Genomic DNA, 19712 nt, shown 5'->3' with positions numbered 1-19712 from the left:
AAGCCATTATAAACAGAAAAATACGATGCCCATCAGCGCTATCTGCAGGGTTTTAGCTGGAGACACTTGCCAGGTATAGAAATGATCTGGTGTGTCTAGAAACAGAGCTTGAAAAGGGGCCTAAAGTATCCAAGCACATTACTTTCTTAATGTAAATTGAAAAATGCCAGCCCCAGAGGCCTAACCTGCAGAAGTGCTAAGCCCTCACCTCCCAGCTGGGAGCAGTGAGCACCCAGCTCTTCTGAAGTTCTGCCTTGAGGTCTATCTCAGTGGAAACAGTCAATTTATCGTGTTAACACAAACCATGCCGACCGCCAGGAAAATAAAACCAAAACAAGTAAATTGGTGAAATAAATCTGCATTTAACAGCATAGGAAAAATGAAAGCATCAGCTGTCCCAGCCACTGGCAATAATCTTACATGGTTCTTAGCACTATCTGCCATCCTTGCTCATACCATCATCTATCTCTGCTCTAAGCACTGTGGCAGAATAAAGGCTCTCCACTTGCTGGATGATGCATAAGTTGCTGTACAAATACCAACAAAAACGACATACCTTCTTTCAATTAATGCTGCATGGAGTTAAGAAAAAGTTTAGGTTTAGATTCCCAGAAAACTAACACTTAGTCCAGGATCAGTACACATTGTGTACAGAGGTCAGGTACACTTAATACACCTAATAGGTGGCCTGATTTTTGAAAGAGTTGGTAACTCACCATTCCCGTTACCAGAAAGTATCAGTACTAGAAAAACATGAGTATCTTCCCTTTTCACAAATACTGAAAACCTCCTCCCCCATGGCACATCAGCCAGGCCAGGCACCACAAGCTACAGCAAGGGTACTTTAGCACAACTAATTATATCTTACATATTCATTGCTCTGTCTCTCTCTTTCTAATCAGGAGTTATCTACCCTGTCAGAAGCAGCTGCATTTAACCAATGGGTTAATGTAAGTACACTTCACGGTTGTTTTTTTTAGTACGTTCAGTTTGCAGAAATACACAAGCCTTGTAACCTTTAGAAATGGGGACCTCACAGCAATATTCCCATCACAGAGCAGAGGCCCTAGCACTGGAGAGGCATCAGAGTGCCTCTCCCACCAGTCATGGCAGGGATGATCATCTAGTTCCCTACTTCTGCTCAAAAACCAAATTCTGATCCCAAATTCATGCAAGTAAGGAAGCTCCACAAGCAGAAGAGCTAATTACAAGCCCATTCTCTGAAGCAGGGGGCTACATAAACCATGACTGCATCCATACATAAGTACATTGTAGTCCAGGTGACCAGCAGCAGGGTACAAGCAGACCCTGAATATACCCCCAGGTGGGCTCCTTCCAACTTCTCTCATGCAATATAACTACAATTAAGTGGAGAGGGAAGCCAATGCTTTACCCTCCCCATTTTCACTGTGCCCCATGGCAGGAAAATGCAACTGTATGGCTGGTCAGTGTGCTGCTGCCACAGCAAGCGAGGGGGGAAAAAAATCTCAGTCTGTGCAGGCTTGACTGAGGTGCAGGAAATCAAGGAAGAGATTAGCTTGTTTGGCTCTAGATTATGGAAGAAACACTAATTTTGATTTTTAAAAAAAGCCCCAAAGTTCTAGATAGATTGACTGTCACAATCTACTTTTTATTTTCACATGCTGTCATCTATGGCCAGGGCAGCAGTAACATTAGAGGTCCTACCCCACTGTGGCTGGCACTGTACGAATAAAGATCAAAACCAGTTTCTCCCACAAAGACCTTAAAACATAAATATAGGAAGTGTACAGCAAACACGTGGCAAACAGAAAGGAACAGTAATATGGTAATGAATAGCATGAGAAGCAGAAGTCACAGCATAGTAGCTGCTTTCACGCTTTTCAAGGTTAGATGGCTTGGGGCTCATTAAAGCATGCAATTGCAACAGGGACCTCAGGGAGCCGCTTAAAAGAGAGCCCGATATGGCTAATTTAAATCAATTACCTGCCTGGCCCTGGGCTCAGATTGCAGCACTGGACACTGTATAGAGAAACTAACAAAGTTAAAGAAATGAGCACAAATAAGAAAGGCCGTTCACCTGCTAATGTGCTCTTTAGATAATGAAGGAGGGGGGAAAAATCAGGGTACGGATTCCGTAAAATCTATTGAAACAGGGATGTGGAAATTTCTGCTACACTTTAAAGAAGTGGTATCCCTTAAACTAAATAATGGTAACTACAAACATGAGCAAAATAGAGAGGTATATCCATCTATGGGGGTTTTAACTTCATAACTTGAGCAGGAATGTGATGTTTACCACTTTTCATGACTAAATATTTTTCTTGCTGCTCAGGAAGGATGAGAAGGGGAAGTCTGATGCTATTTATATATTTAAATACTTGTAAGGTGACAGTGATGATGGCTAAGAAAGATTATCTTAACAGAGACAAAATTCCCAGCTATTTAAGGGAACCAATTATTCTTCTTGACTTAAAACCCACTATGGTCATTGAAGGACTATCCAAAACAAGCCAGCTTCCAGGCAGCATACCAGCTGCGAAAAGGTAGAACCCAAGGTCATATTGCTCCCTCAAGTTTTGTGGTATCAAAAATGGCAAGTTGTGGAACCTGTGAAAAGTTTGCAGAACCCCATCTTCAGCAAGATGACATTCAAATCTTTAGCTCTCCTTTTTCTACCCCACAAACAAATCCACACAACTGGAAAAATCCTCTCCAGTGGAGTGGAGGTTCTCTCCATCCTCAAGGCAGATACAAACATATGGAAGATGAGTCAGTCCATGCACACTACAGAGCCCACATCACCCTTCTAAAATTAGAGCCATCAGCAGCAAGCTCCGATGCAGTGCTACTGGGCACCAATATCCCTTAGGCATCTTGAAAAATTCCAACCATGTTAAATGGTCTTATTCCAAATGGGAACATTGTGTCACGTGGGTTTCATATTTCATGGTTCATAATCTTTCTATCTATTAAATAGCGTGGAGTGCTCTGTAAGAGCAGGTTACTTGAAATTATCAGTAAACCACTAGTATTTATCACCACGATTATTCTTTTTTTTAACATTCAAGTGCATAAAATAGAATCCACGAGACAGACTAGTGTTTGTGGGAGGCAGCTTACGTGTTTCATAATAAAAAACAATTCTGACCTAAACGTTGCTTCTGCCTTTTAAATGCTGGCAATCTATTCTGTAAAAAAATAGACATTCATTTACCATTTTTGTACAGCTCTAAGTACCTTTGTTCAAGTCATTGCTCAGTATAATAGTTTTTCCTCTCCTGGCTGGTCACAAAGCACGTCACATACTCCACCTTGCTTAAAAGTCACCAGCTGCTATTTATAGATCATCCTTAGGATGAAATATTTTACCCTCTTTACCTTCATCTAGGAGGCTGAGATAAACTCAGTGCTGTCCACCACCTCAAACCTAACTGTCCTCGTGCCTTCTCTGCAAGCAATTGAAAACATGGATGAAGATGAGAAAGCCTTTTGGATGTCAAAGAGTAACATCCCAACTCTATTGAAGTACGTTAATGGTTTGGGGGGTTGGGTTTTTTAATGAATTGCTTTTTATGCCAAGCAAGCCTTCAGTTTGAAGCCACTAGAGCAAGACAGCTATTATAGTTTTAATGGAGGGACACAGGATTCTCCTTCTAGTTACAGTGGTATAAATCTCTGTAACAACTCCACTGAAAACAAAGGTATTATTTGGTTTACGTCAGAAATGTTTAAAGGCCAAACTGAGATCAGAACATAGCTGAACTAGGTGTTGTACAAACATTTCCTGCTTCAAACCACAGGTTTAGACACTAAGCATATGTATCATTTAAAAAAAAAAAAAAAAGAAAATACAAAACATTCAAATCCAGTTAATTTCCTTTAGGTATCACGTACTGACAGGAGCTTACAGCTTTGCTGATTTCCAGAATTTATCATCCTCTGACATGCTGCCAACATCTCTACAAAGCAACTTCCTACACTTGGCTAAAGAAAATGGGGTGAGATAACCACTGTGGTATCATATACCAAACCCTGACCATCGCTGCCACTGATTTCTTGTATTATGAAACCACACAGATGTTATGTCCCTGTATTTTAAAAAAGTGTTATAAAATTAAAGGAATAGATCAATTATACTGGGCCCTATGGGAGAAACATTACCTTGATTTTCTCCACCACTTTACCTAGCTGAAATTTGTCCACAATACTCTTTATTTCGAATGTCCCAGTAGCTGCTGCAAATGCTGGACGGTCTTGTAGTAAGTGGAAGCACAGTCCTTACCTGGAACAGCGTGTGTGAACTGATTTAAGACAAAGAGCATCAAGGAAACCCAGTAATTTATCTTAGGGAGCTGGGAGGGTAGAGGGAAGCAGTGACACTGCACACATGTCCACATGGGCAACCTGACAGTCCCAAACCATCCGAAAGTATTCTTACGGGTAAATAACCACAACTGACAGGCCTTCCTCCCCAGCCTTTTGATTTAGTGCTCCACGTTCTGAGGAGGTTTTTCTGGAAATACATATGGTGTATTTAAGCACTTCATCCCCGTTAAGAAAGGGAAAAGTTCTCCCCACTTCCATGCCCCGAGGGAAAAATCATGAATGGGGTCTTTCAAGGCTGCACAGAGATGGGAGGGTGTGAATCGGCACAGGAGCCCCTACCCCAAGGAACCACCCCAGTGCAAGCAACCCCACAGCTTTGCCAGTCAGCGTTCAGGGAACAGCACAGAGTCCCAAAGTCACCCCTCTGGCGCATGGTTCCCCGAGGGTAACCCAGCCTCGGGAGCAGGCTGGCATGAGCAGAGCTGTGGTGGAGCCCCAGGCAAGCATTTGGGAAGGTGTGGAAATCCACAGCACAAACCACTGGGAAAATGCCACCACTGTGATGCGAAAGCAAACCCTCTCTCCTCTCCTCTCCCTCTTTCAGAGCCTCACCCTCGAGGGTGCTCACATCGTGGCTGGTGACATCGCATCCACAAACGGGATCATACACGTTATTGATAAGGTATAGAGCTGCATAAGGAGGATTTGCTTCTCTGCACCACAAGCAGTGTTAAATAATTAATAGCTCCTGGAAAAAAGCATTTGCACAGAACAGCATTTCGTCCTGCATCTGATCCTTGCAGGTGCAGCCACAACATGTGCACGTGTGCTGACGTGGGATATGTGCTCCCTTTTCAGGTTCTGACCCCGCTCCACAGCTCTGTCATGCCAAGGCTGCTGGCCCGCCTGGAGCAAATGCCAGATTACTCCATTTTCAGGGGCTACATTGTTGTAAGCTTTCACATCATTTTAATAACAGAAGCAGTTCTCTGCTTTGCTTGCATTTGGACTGGTATCAGACTATCGGTTGTCATTCTAATTTGGTTTTGTGTGTTTCACAACAGCAATATGGCCTGGCAAATGAAATCGAAGTTGCAAACACATACACAGTCTTTGCCCCAGATAATGATGCCATAGAAAATTACCTAAGGAATAAAAAGTCTGCTACTCTGGTACGTATTATTCACAAGACTTGTCTTAACAACTCAGTATCCCACCTCAGTTTCAAGTGAATGGATTGAGAGGACACAGAAATAGGAAGAAGGATTTATTTTCCAGAAATCCAGTAAGTTTAGTTTTGTTTTTAACACCAGAGGAGGTAAGGATGGATAGATCCACCTATGTTTTCCTGGCTTGCTGGAAGAGCCTAGCTATTTGTTCTGGGGTTTACCATTCTCTAGATTAAAACCATGCAGATTACATCCAAGACATTTCATCAGTAGACTTTTTTGTTTAGATGTTTTTTTGCAAAGAAGATCAGTACAGGAATGACCAGGAATAACACTGAAATGAGTTTCCTAGGTGAACAAATCCAGTCCCCTGTAATCACCGGTAACCTCATCATTAATAATGCCACAAAGTATTCTGACTCTTTCCTAAAACTATCCAGATGCTTACCCTGTCACTGCTGCAGGAACGCGACTGCCCAGCCACTTTCTGCAGACCGTTGCTAACCCCAGTTTACAAGCACCATTGGCTAGCCCCAGGGCTCAGAAAAATTTCTGACATTTTCCAGATTAGAAAAATTTCCTTGGGCAAGCCCCACTGATGTTGCCCACTCCCAGGACCCCCATGTCAGGCTCATGCCTGATCTGGCCACCAGCTCCTCCCACTGACATGGACATGTCCATCCCACCTCCCCTGCCAACACCAAACCCCGTGCCCAGAACTAGTTTACAATATTTTGACAGCACACCTCTGGCCAATTTATATCCCTTTATTCTTACGCCAGGAATATGCTTTAGCTGAAACAACTTTCTCCCTCTGGCATTTATGCCATGACATATTTACAAGGCCAAACAGCCTTCTCAATCCTGTTGGTCTCCTCCTAAGGTAAGTTATCTGTTTCCTGCACATCATCTCAGTGCCTTTCAAACTGGAGCAAATACGAAGAAACAGCTTTATCAAACGTGTATCAAGAGCCACACCTTTCAGAGCAAGCTTTGCCCATGACATGCTAAATGACATTAATTCTCCCCTGCCTTTTCCATAAATATTTACCCTGATGCACTCTGTCCCTACTTTCATGGTCTCCATTTACAGCCAGGAAGCTGAGGGACACAAGGTTCAAACGACTCATCCCAAAACATGTACCACCAAGCAGCAGACCCACAGCAAAAGTCCTACTTGCTGCCTCACCAGAAAAATTCATGTATGATCAAGCTACCTCTACTTAAATGACTTCTGAATGCTGTTTTAATTGTTTCATGATACAACATCACCACTTCCACATCACTGAAAGAAACATTTATAACAAACTGAGACATCAGGCCTGTTTGATTTGGGTTACACACACACTTGAATCCTTTTCATTTCCAGTGCTTATCAATGTTTCGTCTGTTGTTCCTCCATCCTCCCAGCCTTGGCTAGTGTGGCAATCTGACAAAGGAACGCAGAAAACAACCATAAGGTTAAGCCTGCCTAAGCCTTATCCTCTTGATGAGACACCTTGGGAGAACCCTGCCATAGAGGGACCAGCTCGGCACGGGGAAGAGACCGCACTTCTTGGCCTTGATGAAGCACAGGTTTGTTCTCACTCTGCAGGTGATTAAAGACAGAAATGAAGATGGATGAGAGTTGACTTTTCTCCCAAAGCATCCAAGCCAGGAGGATTAAATACAGTTGGACACCAGTGGAGATTAATTAGCCCTACTTTAGTTCCCACCTTCTTGCCTGCAAATATTTCTTCGTCAAATCTGTGGAAATCAAAACAGAATACATCCCAGCGTAAGAGATGTAAAGATCACTGTTTCACCCTATGAGCAAAGCCAGACATCACAATCTTGCAAACGGGGGTTGCTTCATGTTTTCACGTGTTTTGAAGAAGCAGAACAGCGAGGAGCAGTACAAACATTCAGAACAAGGAGACAGCAGGCAACAGAATTTCCCACAAGCACTTTTTATTGCAAAGACACAGAGCTGTAGCAGCGCTATAATCTGTTGGCTAGGCAGCTCCTAAACCCTCCAAATGCTGCAGCTTCTCTCACATCTACAAATCTCTCACCAACACATCCTACTTCTGCTTCCTCCTCCAAGTCAGGGAGAGCTCTGGGAGTCCTTCGCTTTGGAACAAGATGCAGAAGTATCAGGAAGCCCTCACAAGATTTTAATGTACAGAGAATAATTTCACCACATCCATGAAAAATGAATGCACTCTAGCAAAGAGGCATAGAAAACTTCACAATTAACAGGTGTGGCTCTAACATTTTATTGACTGAAGATGACCTTAAAGATTGAAAATAAAACCCAACTATAAATTACTGTAAATGTTCATCTGTAAGTGATGTAGGGATTCCCAAAGGAAAAAGGCATGGGTATGGAGAAGATTATAAAAGCACTCATGAATATGCAGCTTCTGATGTCAAATGAAATCATGAAGTTCAGAGTCCTAAAAAGTCATCTGACTAACTTTTGCCTGAATGTCAGCCAACCCTATACACAGAAAGAGATGCTACCAGGCTCAAGCAAACCTTGGTCCCACCAGTTCAATAGGCTTTCACCCCCCATGGTCAACAGAAGTTTCATTATGACAGGAATGCAGGCTTTCCACAGTAGGAAAAATGAAACAGCCTGCCAGCTGGAAAAGCTTCTCCTTAAATTCAGACAACCTATGTTTGACTTACACCCTCTGGGAAAAGCTTTCCCTAATAACTTTTCATGCTTCGTTACGAAACTCTGAAATTGTGTGTTTGCAGGGTGAAGACCAAATACGCTATCATGTTGTGCTGGATGAGAAGCTCCTGAAGAACAACCTCCACAATGGCATGCACAGGGAGACCATGCTAGGGTTCTCCTACCAGGTCGGGTTCTTCCTCCACAACGGCCAGGTACTGCTGTCTGCACTTCCTTGGAGAAACAGCTTTCCTGCTTTTTACAAATCCAGCTTCAACTTCAAATTAACGTGCAGTCAAAAGAAGCTGTGCATCCCCCATCCACCCACATCTGTGTCCTAATAGCACAAAAGTTGTTATTCAAATGCAATGCCTGTCTCAGACCTGCTTAATTCAAAGTCACCCTTGAGGGGATCTTTGATTGAATTTGATTTCAGTTGTGCTGTTCACTTTTAGCATAGCCTTTTAGAAGCTACCGTGGTGGGCATCTGCCTTTAGCAGATACAAGCCTGCATTGCAAAGCAGTCATTAACCTGACTTCCAAGAGCTATTAGAAACCTGCCTTCAATTATAAAAGATTAATTCCATTTTCAGTGGATTTACTCCACTTTCAATCTGAAGAGCTCAAAGCACTGGGCAACAAATATGAATTGCCATTCAGCACCACTCATGGGAAAATCAAGCACAGCAAGTTTAGGTGACAGACCTGGTTCTGTGGCCCAGCCAGGAGGGGAACTTGGTCCTCCTCCTTCTTCTCCATCCCAGAGCTCCCTCTGGGCACAGGCAAAGGGAGACAGAAAGCTTCTCACCAGACCAGGTTCGGCCCTGCTGTTTGCTCTGCCCACAGCAGAGCCTCAGAAAAGCATCTGCTCGTGGGGCTGTTGCTGGTGAGGGCACGATGGGAGTGTGGGGTAGCAGTGGGATGACAAAAGTCCTCCTTGAAGGACAGCTTCTGGGAGGGCTTCCCTGAAGCCCCTCATCTTCCAGAAACAGCAAACCCAGCTCTTGGCTTGCTTTAGGCTCCTCCTTCAAACCCTTTACACCCCACAGTGGAAAAGGCTGTTCTGCCAAATCCTGTTGCTGAGATACTTCAACAGGCTGCAAGTCATCTCAGGCCCTCCAGTGAAGCTCTTAAATGCAGCAACTGGGATGTGAGCAAGTGCTCGAAGTTAACTACGTTTATCAATTTTCCTGAAGTGAGACTTTTACATCGCTCCTTCTTTCACCTGCTACAGCTCTAGTTACCATCTAGCCACCAAACAGCCCTGCTGCATTCTAACTGGTTGCATTTCTTTTGCAGCTATTCATAAACGATGCACCTATAAGCTATACAAATGTTGCAACAGACATAGGAATTATTCATGGATTGGGAAAAGTCCTGGATATCCAGAAGAACAGATGTGACATCAATGATACCGTAATCATTGTAAGTGGTTCTGTTTGTATAGATGCTTAAAGGCCCATCAGAGAGATCTATAGTCAAAGACAGCTCAACTGTACAGGATATGTGACACAGTATTTTCCAGTAAAGAATACATGCATTTTCCACAAAAGGTTTAGCATCTATTAAGGCAGCTTTGATCCTGCAATCGGTATACTGACAGCCTGGATTAAATATAATCAGAGAATCACAAGAATAAGCAATTCCTGAGTTTTAGTTTTCAGAAAATAATAATAATTATAATTATTATAATACATCTTCTTAGCCAAGCCACTTGTTGATAAAGTAAACAATGGGCAAAAATTGAAAATAAAGTATCTTTAATAAGGAAAAAGATTTCATTCCAAGTATAATTACCACTGCACATACACATGAATTCCTTGTATCCTCTGACTAAAGCATTCTCCCTTTTTTGTTCCTTTTACATATGAAATACAAATGGGTTTACATTCCTTTAAAGAATAGGCTGTGATTTCCTCAAACTGGCAGAGAAAGGTTTCCTTTGTCTTTTCTCATGAGCAAGTCAAGCAGGACACCAAACAGGCAGCTTACCTCCTTTTTTATGGAGCATGCAATGAACTAGACAAGGAAGAAAAAATGAGACTTGTGCTTCAGTTAAAGCAAATTTTACAGGCATGAACTTCTGCAGCTTAATTCCTTTCATTGGGATACAGGCCCATATTTGATTATATCTCACTCAAGGCTTTTCCCCAGCTTTGCCCTGTCAGGTTCTTTGCGCATAGTCCTTTGTTTTCCCATGGAAAATTATTTTCCTTGCTGTGTTCAAATGCAGCAACATACCTAAACATTCATTTAAGCCTTGCTAGAAGTAAGGATATACTTAGCTAAACAGGAATAACATTAAACATTGCATACTAGGTGCAGCATGTATCTCAACTTTTTTTTGCAGAAACTGACCTCATGTGTGCAAATGATTTACATGCACAAATAGCACAGGACATACACCCGAGTTTTCCATTTCCAAGCTGCCCTTGTGCCACAGGCAGCCTGTGTCCAAACTCAGGATTTGCCTCTTGCTGTGCTTTAGGTGGAGAGGCCTTTGGGAAGCATTGCTTTAGATTAGAAGAACAAAGAGAAATACCTAAAGGAGCTTTCCTTCTCTTTCCCCATGGCAGAAGGCTTCCGTGCACGGGGTGTCCCTACAGAGCCACTGGTGGGGATGTTCTTCTTACTGAGCAGTGCAGCTACCTCACCACCTTTACCAAAGGTGTTATCCTGACTAGGCACCCTGAGGGCTATGTTTAGAAATGTAGCTGGAAATTATGCATTTTCTATTAAACAACCTGCCTGCAGCTCTATACAGTCTGTTAACCACCTCCCATTTGTGTTGCTTAAGGAAAAGTGCAGAATTTGTTCACAGCCATCAAGTTGTCCCCCAGGAACAAAAGAAATAGTAAGTATTTTATTATTAACATTGTTTATTATCTTTTTTAATCATTACATGCATTCAATCCTAGTTTTAATATAATGGCCTCAGGTTCAGCTAAAGTTACTGTAGCTACTTCAGCCCGCTACATACATTGCTTATAGTCAACAGACTCAATGCACCCTGAGAGCAAGGCAGCAGAATCAAAGGCAGCTTAAAGACAGTTTTATCTTGAAAGACCAGTTTCTAGCGTGCGTTGGGACAACCGAAGACTCCTCAAATTGCAAAGGTTACCCCTACCATGCAAAATTGAGGGAGCCAAACATGGTCTTGGAGTATGCTTGCTGCAGGAGGAATTACAGAAGCAGCTCTGAGCCCTTCAAATCAGGGATGGACAGAAGGACAAATGCAACCTGTCCCTGGCAAGATGCTGCGAGTTACGGTCACAAGGAGACTTGGAGGCTATAGAGACTTCAGACGCCCAGGTCCAACATATGAGAACTGCAGATATTTAGCAGATCCCTGTCAGTCATGGTATGACCTAGAGTTCCTTGGCATCTAAATTTCTCTGGGAAAGCCCCTCTGTTTCGGTTATATAAGTATATTTTCCTTTATTATTTTTAATTACTTATGCTAGTGGTAGGATTACAAAGCATATCAAGTCCCATCCACCCCATTAAAGTAACTGACTGGCAAGGTCAAACTGAAGAACGTTTCATGGTAAAACCAAAAAACATTAACTTTTCCTTTACAATGAACAGCTGGATGGATGCTTATCTCAACCTCCTAATGAGTGTACAATGAAACCCGCAAATCTTCAGCAATCTATCCCAGCTGTGTCCCGACCTGGAAGATAATGTTTCACAGCAGCTGTTCTTGCAGAACTTTGGCACTCAGTTTTCCAAGAAGAATTGGAAAGAGCAAGAAATGTGTCAGAAAAAATAAAAAAGTTTGTCAAACTTCAGGGGGAAAAAAAAATGTGTTCAATTCTGAGAAAAGCTAGTATTAGACACATCTTTAAAATGCCACAGGGCACTGAGTTAAATTGATCATACTTCCACTAGAAAAAATCATTTAGCTAATGCAATTTTATTTCTACAAGTGTTTCCTTCATTTTCGTTGCGAACGTGTGAGTCAGTGCACAGCATGCATAAAGTTAATGTCCCATTTTTTAAAACATTTAAAAGTAGCTGATCAATATTACTTAGAAGTGCAGCTGTTTCTCCAATTTCTGTTCAGGCAGGGGAGAAGAAATACTGCGTCCTCTCAGAAAACATCAGAATGTACACCATCCAGATCGGCTGCCAGCCAAAGTGCGCCAAAACCGTCATTGTGAGTACACCACTTTTGCTGCGGTAAAAGCCAGGAACCCCCACCCCTTAACTTCACCCTCCTCCTAATACCCACTAACGTACACAACACTTCAAGGAAGTCCCTGACAATATATTTATTGACCTTTTTTCTGGATGAAGCAGAGAATGGAAGGTTAAAGGCTGCTGATGGCTGCAGCATGGGAAGGGCTGGGAGCCGATGTGGTGCAGAGGGAGCGCAGGGAAGGGTAACCTTATGCTTGTCCCTAGCAACCCCATCCACTTTTCCCTGGGGTGATGGAGGCCACCTGGGTCCTACCAAGGACTTGGGGTGGCAGACTGAGCCCCGGCACAGTAAGACCGGAGACCAGCAGAGCTGAAGTGCTGCTAAAAATCCAGATCTCCAGTTCAGCCTCCACCCAGAGACGATACCCGGCAGCCCCGTCCTTGCTGCCACGCTTCTCTACCCTGGCCCTGACCCTCAAGCATGGCATTTCTGGGTTTCCAGACAAGGGAGTGCTGCGCGGGTTTCTTCGGACAGCAGTGCCAGCCCTGCCCAGGGAAGGCAGGGAACGCATGCTTCGGAAACGGCGTCTGCCTGGACGGCATCAACGGCACGGGCACCTGCGAGTGCGGAGATGGGTTTGTCGGTACAGCATGCGAGAGCTGCGTCGAAGGCAAATACGGCCGCAACTGTGATCAAGGTACTGAGCATCCCCAAACCACACAGGCACCTTCGCTAGCCTTGTCAAGATGTCAAAACCTTGCCCCTAGATCTTCTAGCCATGTCCATTCTGTATCCTGGAAAGGTACCTCACTTTCAGGGGAATAGGCCAGTCTCAAAAACATCATTAACCCCTTTTCTTTCCCCAGTATGGTATTTTCTCTCTACTCCCTCTTTTGGAGACAGCGCTTCCTACTCCGGCATGCTACAGACTTAGAACAACATGCAGCAAGAATAATCCTCTTCAGCACTTCTTTTTCACCAGCACTTTCCCATTAAAACACAGTTTCAGTCCCTGTATTTGGGAATAGGGTAAAGATAAGCACATTCTGAATTCAGATTTATTCTCTAGTCAGAAGCCAATAGGCACAAACTAAAGCATTTCTTGAAATAGCCTAGAACAGAAGGTGCCATCAGCAGAAGACGTCTGGGTTATCCCTTGTGCCCTTCGTATCCCTCACTGTCCTGCCATGCACACTGCTACCTTACCCCAGTACAGTGGTTTTCTCCTGTCTCTCCCCGCAGCATGCACTTGTGTCCACGGGAGATGCAGCAGCGGGATTGATGGGGACGGCTCCTGTGAATGCGACGTTGGCTGGAGAGGGGTGACGTGTGAGACTGGTGAGTGCCCCCTCCTTTTTCTGGGGTGAGAAGGGAGCATTTCAGGAAATGCCAGAACTACAGTTACAATCAGATGCCAGAGCACTACCAGATAATGCAGCCGCTTCCCACATGCAGTGAAATACAGGTGACTTTCCTGTGCTATGGCAATTAATTACTGTATTAATAGAGAGCCAGCCAAAATACTGCTCATGAGACTTAAATGCCTTACTTAGCTAATTCTCTACCTATGTCACACTGTAATTGTCCCAAAAGAACATCCCATTTGCCAAGGCTATATGTTTTGCAGAGCAGAGTCACCTAGCATATTTTGATCCTCAGCTCAAAAGCCTCTCAAATGCTCCAAGTTGGTTTAGCTACACAACACTGGATACTAAATTACGTTCTTACTAATACCATAAAATTAATTAGCAAATAAAGAATTTTATGTTTAATACAGCTCCTACATCCAATAAAATTGAATTTTATTTAGACAAAATTAAAATGTATTAAATAACTCTTTCAGAACTATAGGTGCAATAGTATAAAATAAAAAATAGTATGAACATGTTAATAATAGCATTCAGTATCAGTTTTAAATTTGCTTTGGGAAAAAAACGGGAATGAAATTAACTTCATGGTTAGAAATTCTATAATTGCTATAACTGATCACATTTCAGTTCCTTTAGAAAACCTACACTTACATAATTAAACTAATAACATGCAAAACTCACTGGACTAAATACAGGTAAATAACAGCAGGTGAAATAAATTCAGTTTCAGCACATCACCAGGAAAATAAGTGGTACCCACCGATCTATACAGATGCAGTCTCTAAAAAGGCTAAAGGCACAGTTGTCTGGTGCAGAACCCATACCAGACTCCAGCTGTGCATGATGGTGACAAAAGATTGGGAAAGTAGAAGAATGTTGATCCAGAAGGTTCTGATCCCCGTTTCTTTTTTTCTTTTTTTTTTTTTTTTCCTCTTGCAGAAATCAAAGAGGACGCATGTAACACCTCATGCCATACCAGTGCTAAGTAAGTATGAAATCCACTTATTTGGAGGAGAGGGGAGAAAAAGGGATCGCTTGCAAGGCAGAAAGAACAGTCCATCTTAGTCTTTTTGAAGATTTCTCAGCAGCATAGATAATACTCATGTTTTCCATCACAGAGATAAAGAACAATGTTAATATAACATACTCTGTGATGAGACCAAAAGTTCAAAATGTGCATGTTAAAAGCAGAAAGAAATGGGATTGGGGGGGGGAAGAAAAGAAAAAGAAAAGAAGAAAAAAAAAAAAAGTGAGACACCCTACCATACAGTATACAAAGAAATGGAGCCTGCAGCACTAAAGCAAACAGGAGGCCAGGGCAAGACAGATCACAAAGCCGGGTTTCTGAGGTGGGCTTTATCTGCTCCTCCTGTTTGCTCTATCCACCACCACACACAGGACTGAGAAATGCCATCAACACTAGGGACTTCACTAGAGGGCAAAAAAAAAAAAAAATAAAGCTCTCAGCAGCCCGGCACCCATACTGGGGCAGTAACTAGTTTTCAAAGGAGCAAGTGGTCTTCATTGAGCTATTTACTGAAGTGCACCTGCCCCCCATCATTGATGAAACAGCAAGATTTACATTACCCCAAGACATTAAAGAAACAAGGAAAGGTAGCTGGAAAGACTCCACATTTTCAGTCACAGCTCTTCTCCGGGAGCAGAGAAACCAGAGGGGCAGATGTAGATCCCACAGGGTAGAGAACCCTGTGTATTTGTGAACTGCAGTTCACAGCAGCAATATTTTACCAGGCGTTTTTGGCAAAACTCCACCCTCAAATTTGCTCAGGGGGATCCCAAACATGCTGGCATCAAGACTGTGCTTCTGACAGGAGAAGCAAACTGTTCTTCTCTTAAGCCTCATTCATCCGCTGCTGTACCCCTGTAGGTACACGGATAGGTGCAGGCATGGCAGGAGTGCCGGGGCAGGACAGGACTGTGCTGGCTGTGTTGTGAAGCTGTCCCTGGGTGACACCAGGGAGCAATCCCTGTACTACACAGAGCTCATAAGGCAGTAAACCCACGCTTGCATACAGAAGGCCAAACCGTTCAAAAACACAGAACTTGAACCCAGAGGGCTCAGACACCTGGCTCCCACCCCTGCACATCAGTTCTGCTGCATCCCTCCATAAATTGTGGGCACACAAAAATTTCTGTGTTCTATTTGGGTGAGCGGGCATGCAGCTTCTGGAGTTCTGCAAGAGAAACTAAGATGCCTGATGACCGAAGCGTGCATTTTTAATACTTAAAATAATGCATCCAAGATGAATTTGGAAAGCTTGGTCCAACTAGGTTTATTTTTATGGTTGTAACCACATCATGCTGTGTGGTTAAATGCCTTGTTATTTCTATGCGACATTACCCTCAGAATAATGCACAAAAACAAGGGCTGTACAGAAGACCTAACTACTTTTTTTCATTTCTGTTCTTCTTTACATGCCATCTCCCTCCTTTTACTTCTTTAGCTGCCTTCTCCTATCAAATGGCACTGCCTATTGCAAGTGTGCAGCTGGGTTTGAGGGGAATGGCACGTTCTGCACAGGCAAGTGAACTTTTTTCTTCCCTTTTGAAAAAAAAAAAAAAAAAGAAACCAAAAAAAACCAACTAATATGGTTGAAGCACTCTGTGGTCACGCTGGAGCTGGTGAGAGATGAGCACTTCCCTAGACATACCTAAAATCCAGGAACTGCTGCCAGTTTGCTCAAAATAAGTAAGAACCCAACAGGTGTGGACCCATAGCAAACAAAGGGCTCAAAATCCCCAAGCTGAGAGGCATTGTGCTAGGGGAGACCAGAGAAAAGGGAACACGCCGTGCACAACCCAGGCTCTGTTGTTTGCACAGTAATGAAACCCGGATTATGACTTTTACTCCTTTTCCCAACAAAGGCCAGCAAAGACAGGCCAATTCAGGATACAATAACACCTCCAGCTATTGGAAGCTGTATAGCCCTACAATTTCCTCAGCTTTCTGAACTTGCACAGATTTCTGGGGAGGTAAAATCAGTTTCTTCAGACCAGAGAGATCAGAGAGACCCTCGGAAAGGGGCAGTTGCAGCTTGTCCTAGGTGTCCCTCCAAGAGTCTGGCATATCCAGACTTATGAAATAGACTGTTTCTGGCTACAGTAATTGTAATTAATTTTACAGTTGCTTTACTTAATCCTTAACTGATTAAAGTAAGGCTTCTGGGAACAGAAGCATATTTGTCTACTCACAATGGCTGGCAAGGTCCTAGTCCAAGATTTTAGCACTCTTACTCTGGCTGCTTTCATTTTCTCTTTTGGCACAAATCAATCAAATTCATTTTACTCTACTGCTGGGAAATTCCCCGTGTGCAGGAAGAGCTGGGTGACACAGCTCACACATAGTGGCTCTGAACTCACACTTATTCCCCTGTAGAGGATTCCTGGGGGAAACTAGTCACAGGACAAGTCATGTCCCCAGTCTGGCTGTTACAGCTGCTGAAACAGCAATTTGAGGTCATTTGAGACAAAACCTAAAGCAACGTCTGGGCTGATTTGATTCACACTGAAGATCAGAAAAGGCTCTGTCCCTGCTCTCAGGGTAGCCCAAGCAAACTCGATTTGCAAGCCTCTGACTCATCCAGAGTTGGAGAAATGGCACAAGCATCCAGCTGAGTAACAACCAGGACTTTTTGTCACAGGAGAGCCAGGTGGTATTACACTCTAGACCTTCTGCAAGAGAAGGCGTATGATCTGTGTGCAGAAAAAGGCAAGCTAAGGTAAAGCTCCAAATAGCCATTTAGAGAAGAATGTGAAGGTCCCTTTTCTGGTGCTTGGTTGGAACAGGGAGAATCAGAAGATGGGAAGTTATTGAAAGTCAGTCCTGGATGAATTCTTATGTTCTAGAGTAGAAGCATCTTCTCAGGTTTCCCTCTTGTAATCAGATGTATTAAATATCTGGCACTAATGAAGTTTACGGCCTCTTAAATCAGAAAGATTCTATGTTCAGAAAATGTTAGCAAATCCTTTTAAAACACAGAGACAGCTTAACCTAAAAAGTGAAAAGCCATTTAAGCACGCTGGTTTAATCTGGGCTGTTGTCACTGTTCAGCTATTGATGCTTGCAAGACCAGCAACGGTGGCTGTTCTGCCAAGGCAGAATGCAGAAGAACAACACCTGGCAACAGAGTGTGCATCTGCAATGCTGGCTACACCGGGGATGGAATAGTCTGCATCGGTAAGCATGTGCAATGTCTCATGTATCACAGAGGAAATTACAGGAGTGAGTTTTCCTGTAGATGGAAGATCCCTCTTCCGCAATGACGCAGAAGTGCAGTTTCCTGATACTATAGACCCTGATGCCAGAGGCATCTGTACCAGCTACGTGGTTGATACTACTTGGCAAACCATGCAGCTACAGCAGCGTGGTGTGACACCAAAGCTTACTAAAGATCTACCTCTCGACAAGGATAGCCCCATCTTCAGCAGCTTGATACACTCACACTCCTCTGATCATTGCAAACTTTTAAGACTTTTGGACATTGATGTGCCATGCCTCCCTAGGTATGGTTTTAGAAGTGCTGGTGGCAGTTTTAGCCTTTACCAAAGACAACTATGAGACCTAGACTAAAGTATTAAGTAGCTAAGGGAATGAGTTCCATTGATTCGCAGTTGGCATACATCTGCATTCCTAGTATGCTTTACTTAAAATTCTCCCTTCTTGGGTTTCCAGAAGCCCCTTTTTATTATAATGTTTCTGTTTTACAAAGAAATCAACCCTTGTCTGGAGAACAACGGTGGATGCGATAGAAATGCAGAATGCACACAGACTGGGCCAAATCAAGTGAGTACTTTTTCAGTGCAGAAAAATAAGACTGGCCAAGTGTTTAGAGTTGCGTAAAGAAACATTTCCCCATCTCAGCTTTATTTTTAAATGGAAAAGTGGATTTCATAACAGAAATTCTGAAAAAGTATATGCTTCCCTCAAAAAGGTATTTGAAGGGGAATATGGACAAAAATGAAAAAGTTAATTTCAGTAAAAGAGATCCAAAACTGCAGAGGAAAGCAGTGTTTTGCTATTTCAAGTGGTTGATTTTCTCCTTTGGGAGGCTTTGATGTGTAAACATGTCAGTTTGAAAGTATTGCCAGATAGTGTTTCTTTTATTGTTATAGAAACTGTCCATGGAAAAAATCTGTTACAGACTAGCCCTTCTCCCAGCATAGCTCAAATGTATTCACAAGGAAACAAAACGTCCTGAGTCATAGCCCTCCTACAGGGCTTACAGCGCATCGGCATCCATGCGCTCCTCTGCTGCTCAGCACCTCCAGTGCAGAAGCACCGCATACTCTCTAAGGAGAAAGAAGCATGAAAGGACAAGGGGGGCAAAGGAGAAGCAAATTGGCCAGGGCAATGAAGCAGCACAGATTAGTGTTTCTATTTTTCTAACAGTTTCAGAAGAAGCTGAACTCCCTGGTTGAAGCACTTCTTACCATCCCCTTATAGTTTCATATTAGCTATTGGGAGCACTGTAATCCTGCAACTGCACAACAGTTTTTCTTCAGGAACAACACAGGAAACAGAGCAGGAGTCAGAGGCCACCTCCTGCCTTCCAGATGTCCAGGGACAGGAGGGGCAATAACCCCATCAGCCCTTTTTGCCAGTATTGATCAATTAACTCTTTGCCTTGACTCATTTGCAAGTCAGTACATTTCTGGGGGGAGCACAGAGCCACTTACCTCTTTTCCCATCCCTCCAGACAAGACAGATGATGGCTATTTTCTTCCATGCACCCTCACTGGGGATAGAACTAGTAGCTACGACATGATTATTTATCCTTCCTTACCCACTTCCTCACCCATCGGAGCAATAAGAACCTCCACTACAAAATCTCAGCGCTGCAGAGGGAAACTTACAGGACAGAAATGTGTCTGCTTTCTGTAGGGCTTTCAATCATCCAGGTACATAAAAAACTGCTATTACACTGCCTAACAGTTTTATTTCTGCTGCAGAAATCTCCTTGAATTTTCAGTCTCCTACCTATTAAATGTGAATTCTAAATTGAGAAACATTAAGCAGTGAATTGGAGAGGAAGATAAGT

At 43.2% G+C, this 19712-nt stretch overlaps 1 protein-coding gene across 2 annotated transcripts in view; it reads left to right on the top strand.

Moving 5' to 3' along the window:
* Window positions 1-19712, top strand: part of STAB2 (stabilin 2) — an 88155-nt gene that overhangs the window by 40861 nt on the left and 27582 nt on the right. For both annotated transcript variants that reach the window (XM_056338952.1, XM_056338954.1), the window contains 16 exons: window positions 903-950; window positions 3371-3507; window positions 3866-3980; window positions 4913-4990; window positions 5167-5259; window positions 5373-5480; window positions 8223-8354; window positions 9439-9564; window positions 10937-10993; window positions 12206-12298; window positions 12785-12980; window positions 13526-13621; window positions 14593-14638; window positions 16119-16195; window positions 17726-17851; window positions 18384-18457. In XM_056338952.1, the coding sequence (XP_056194927.1) occupies window positions 903-950; window positions 3371-3507; window positions 3866-3980; window positions 4913-4990; window positions 5167-5259; window positions 5373-5480; window positions 8223-8354; window positions 9439-9564; window positions 10937-10993; window positions 12206-12298; window positions 12785-12980; window positions 13526-13621; window positions 14593-14638; window positions 16119-16195; window positions 17726-17851; window positions 18384-18457 (1602 nt within the window). The remainder of the gene's footprint in view (window positions 1-902; window positions 951-3370; window positions 3508-3865; window positions 3981-4912; window positions 4991-5166; window positions 5260-5372; window positions 5481-8222; window positions 8355-9438; window positions 9565-10936; window positions 10994-12205; window positions 12299-12784; window positions 12981-13525; window positions 13622-14592; window positions 14639-16118; window positions 16196-17725; window positions 17852-18383; window positions 18458-19712) is intronic.

Source organism: Falco biarmicus, chromosome 5, assembly GCF_023638135.1.
Source record: "Falco biarmicus isolate bFalBia1 chromosome 5, bFalBia1.pri, whole genome shotgun sequence".
Classification (NCBI taxonomy): domain Eukaryota; kingdom Metazoa; phylum Chordata; class Aves; order Falconiformes; family Falconidae; genus Falco; species Falco biarmicus.
Note: the sequence above shows the minus strand (reverse complement) of the source record. Positions and strands in the feature narration are given on the sequence as shown.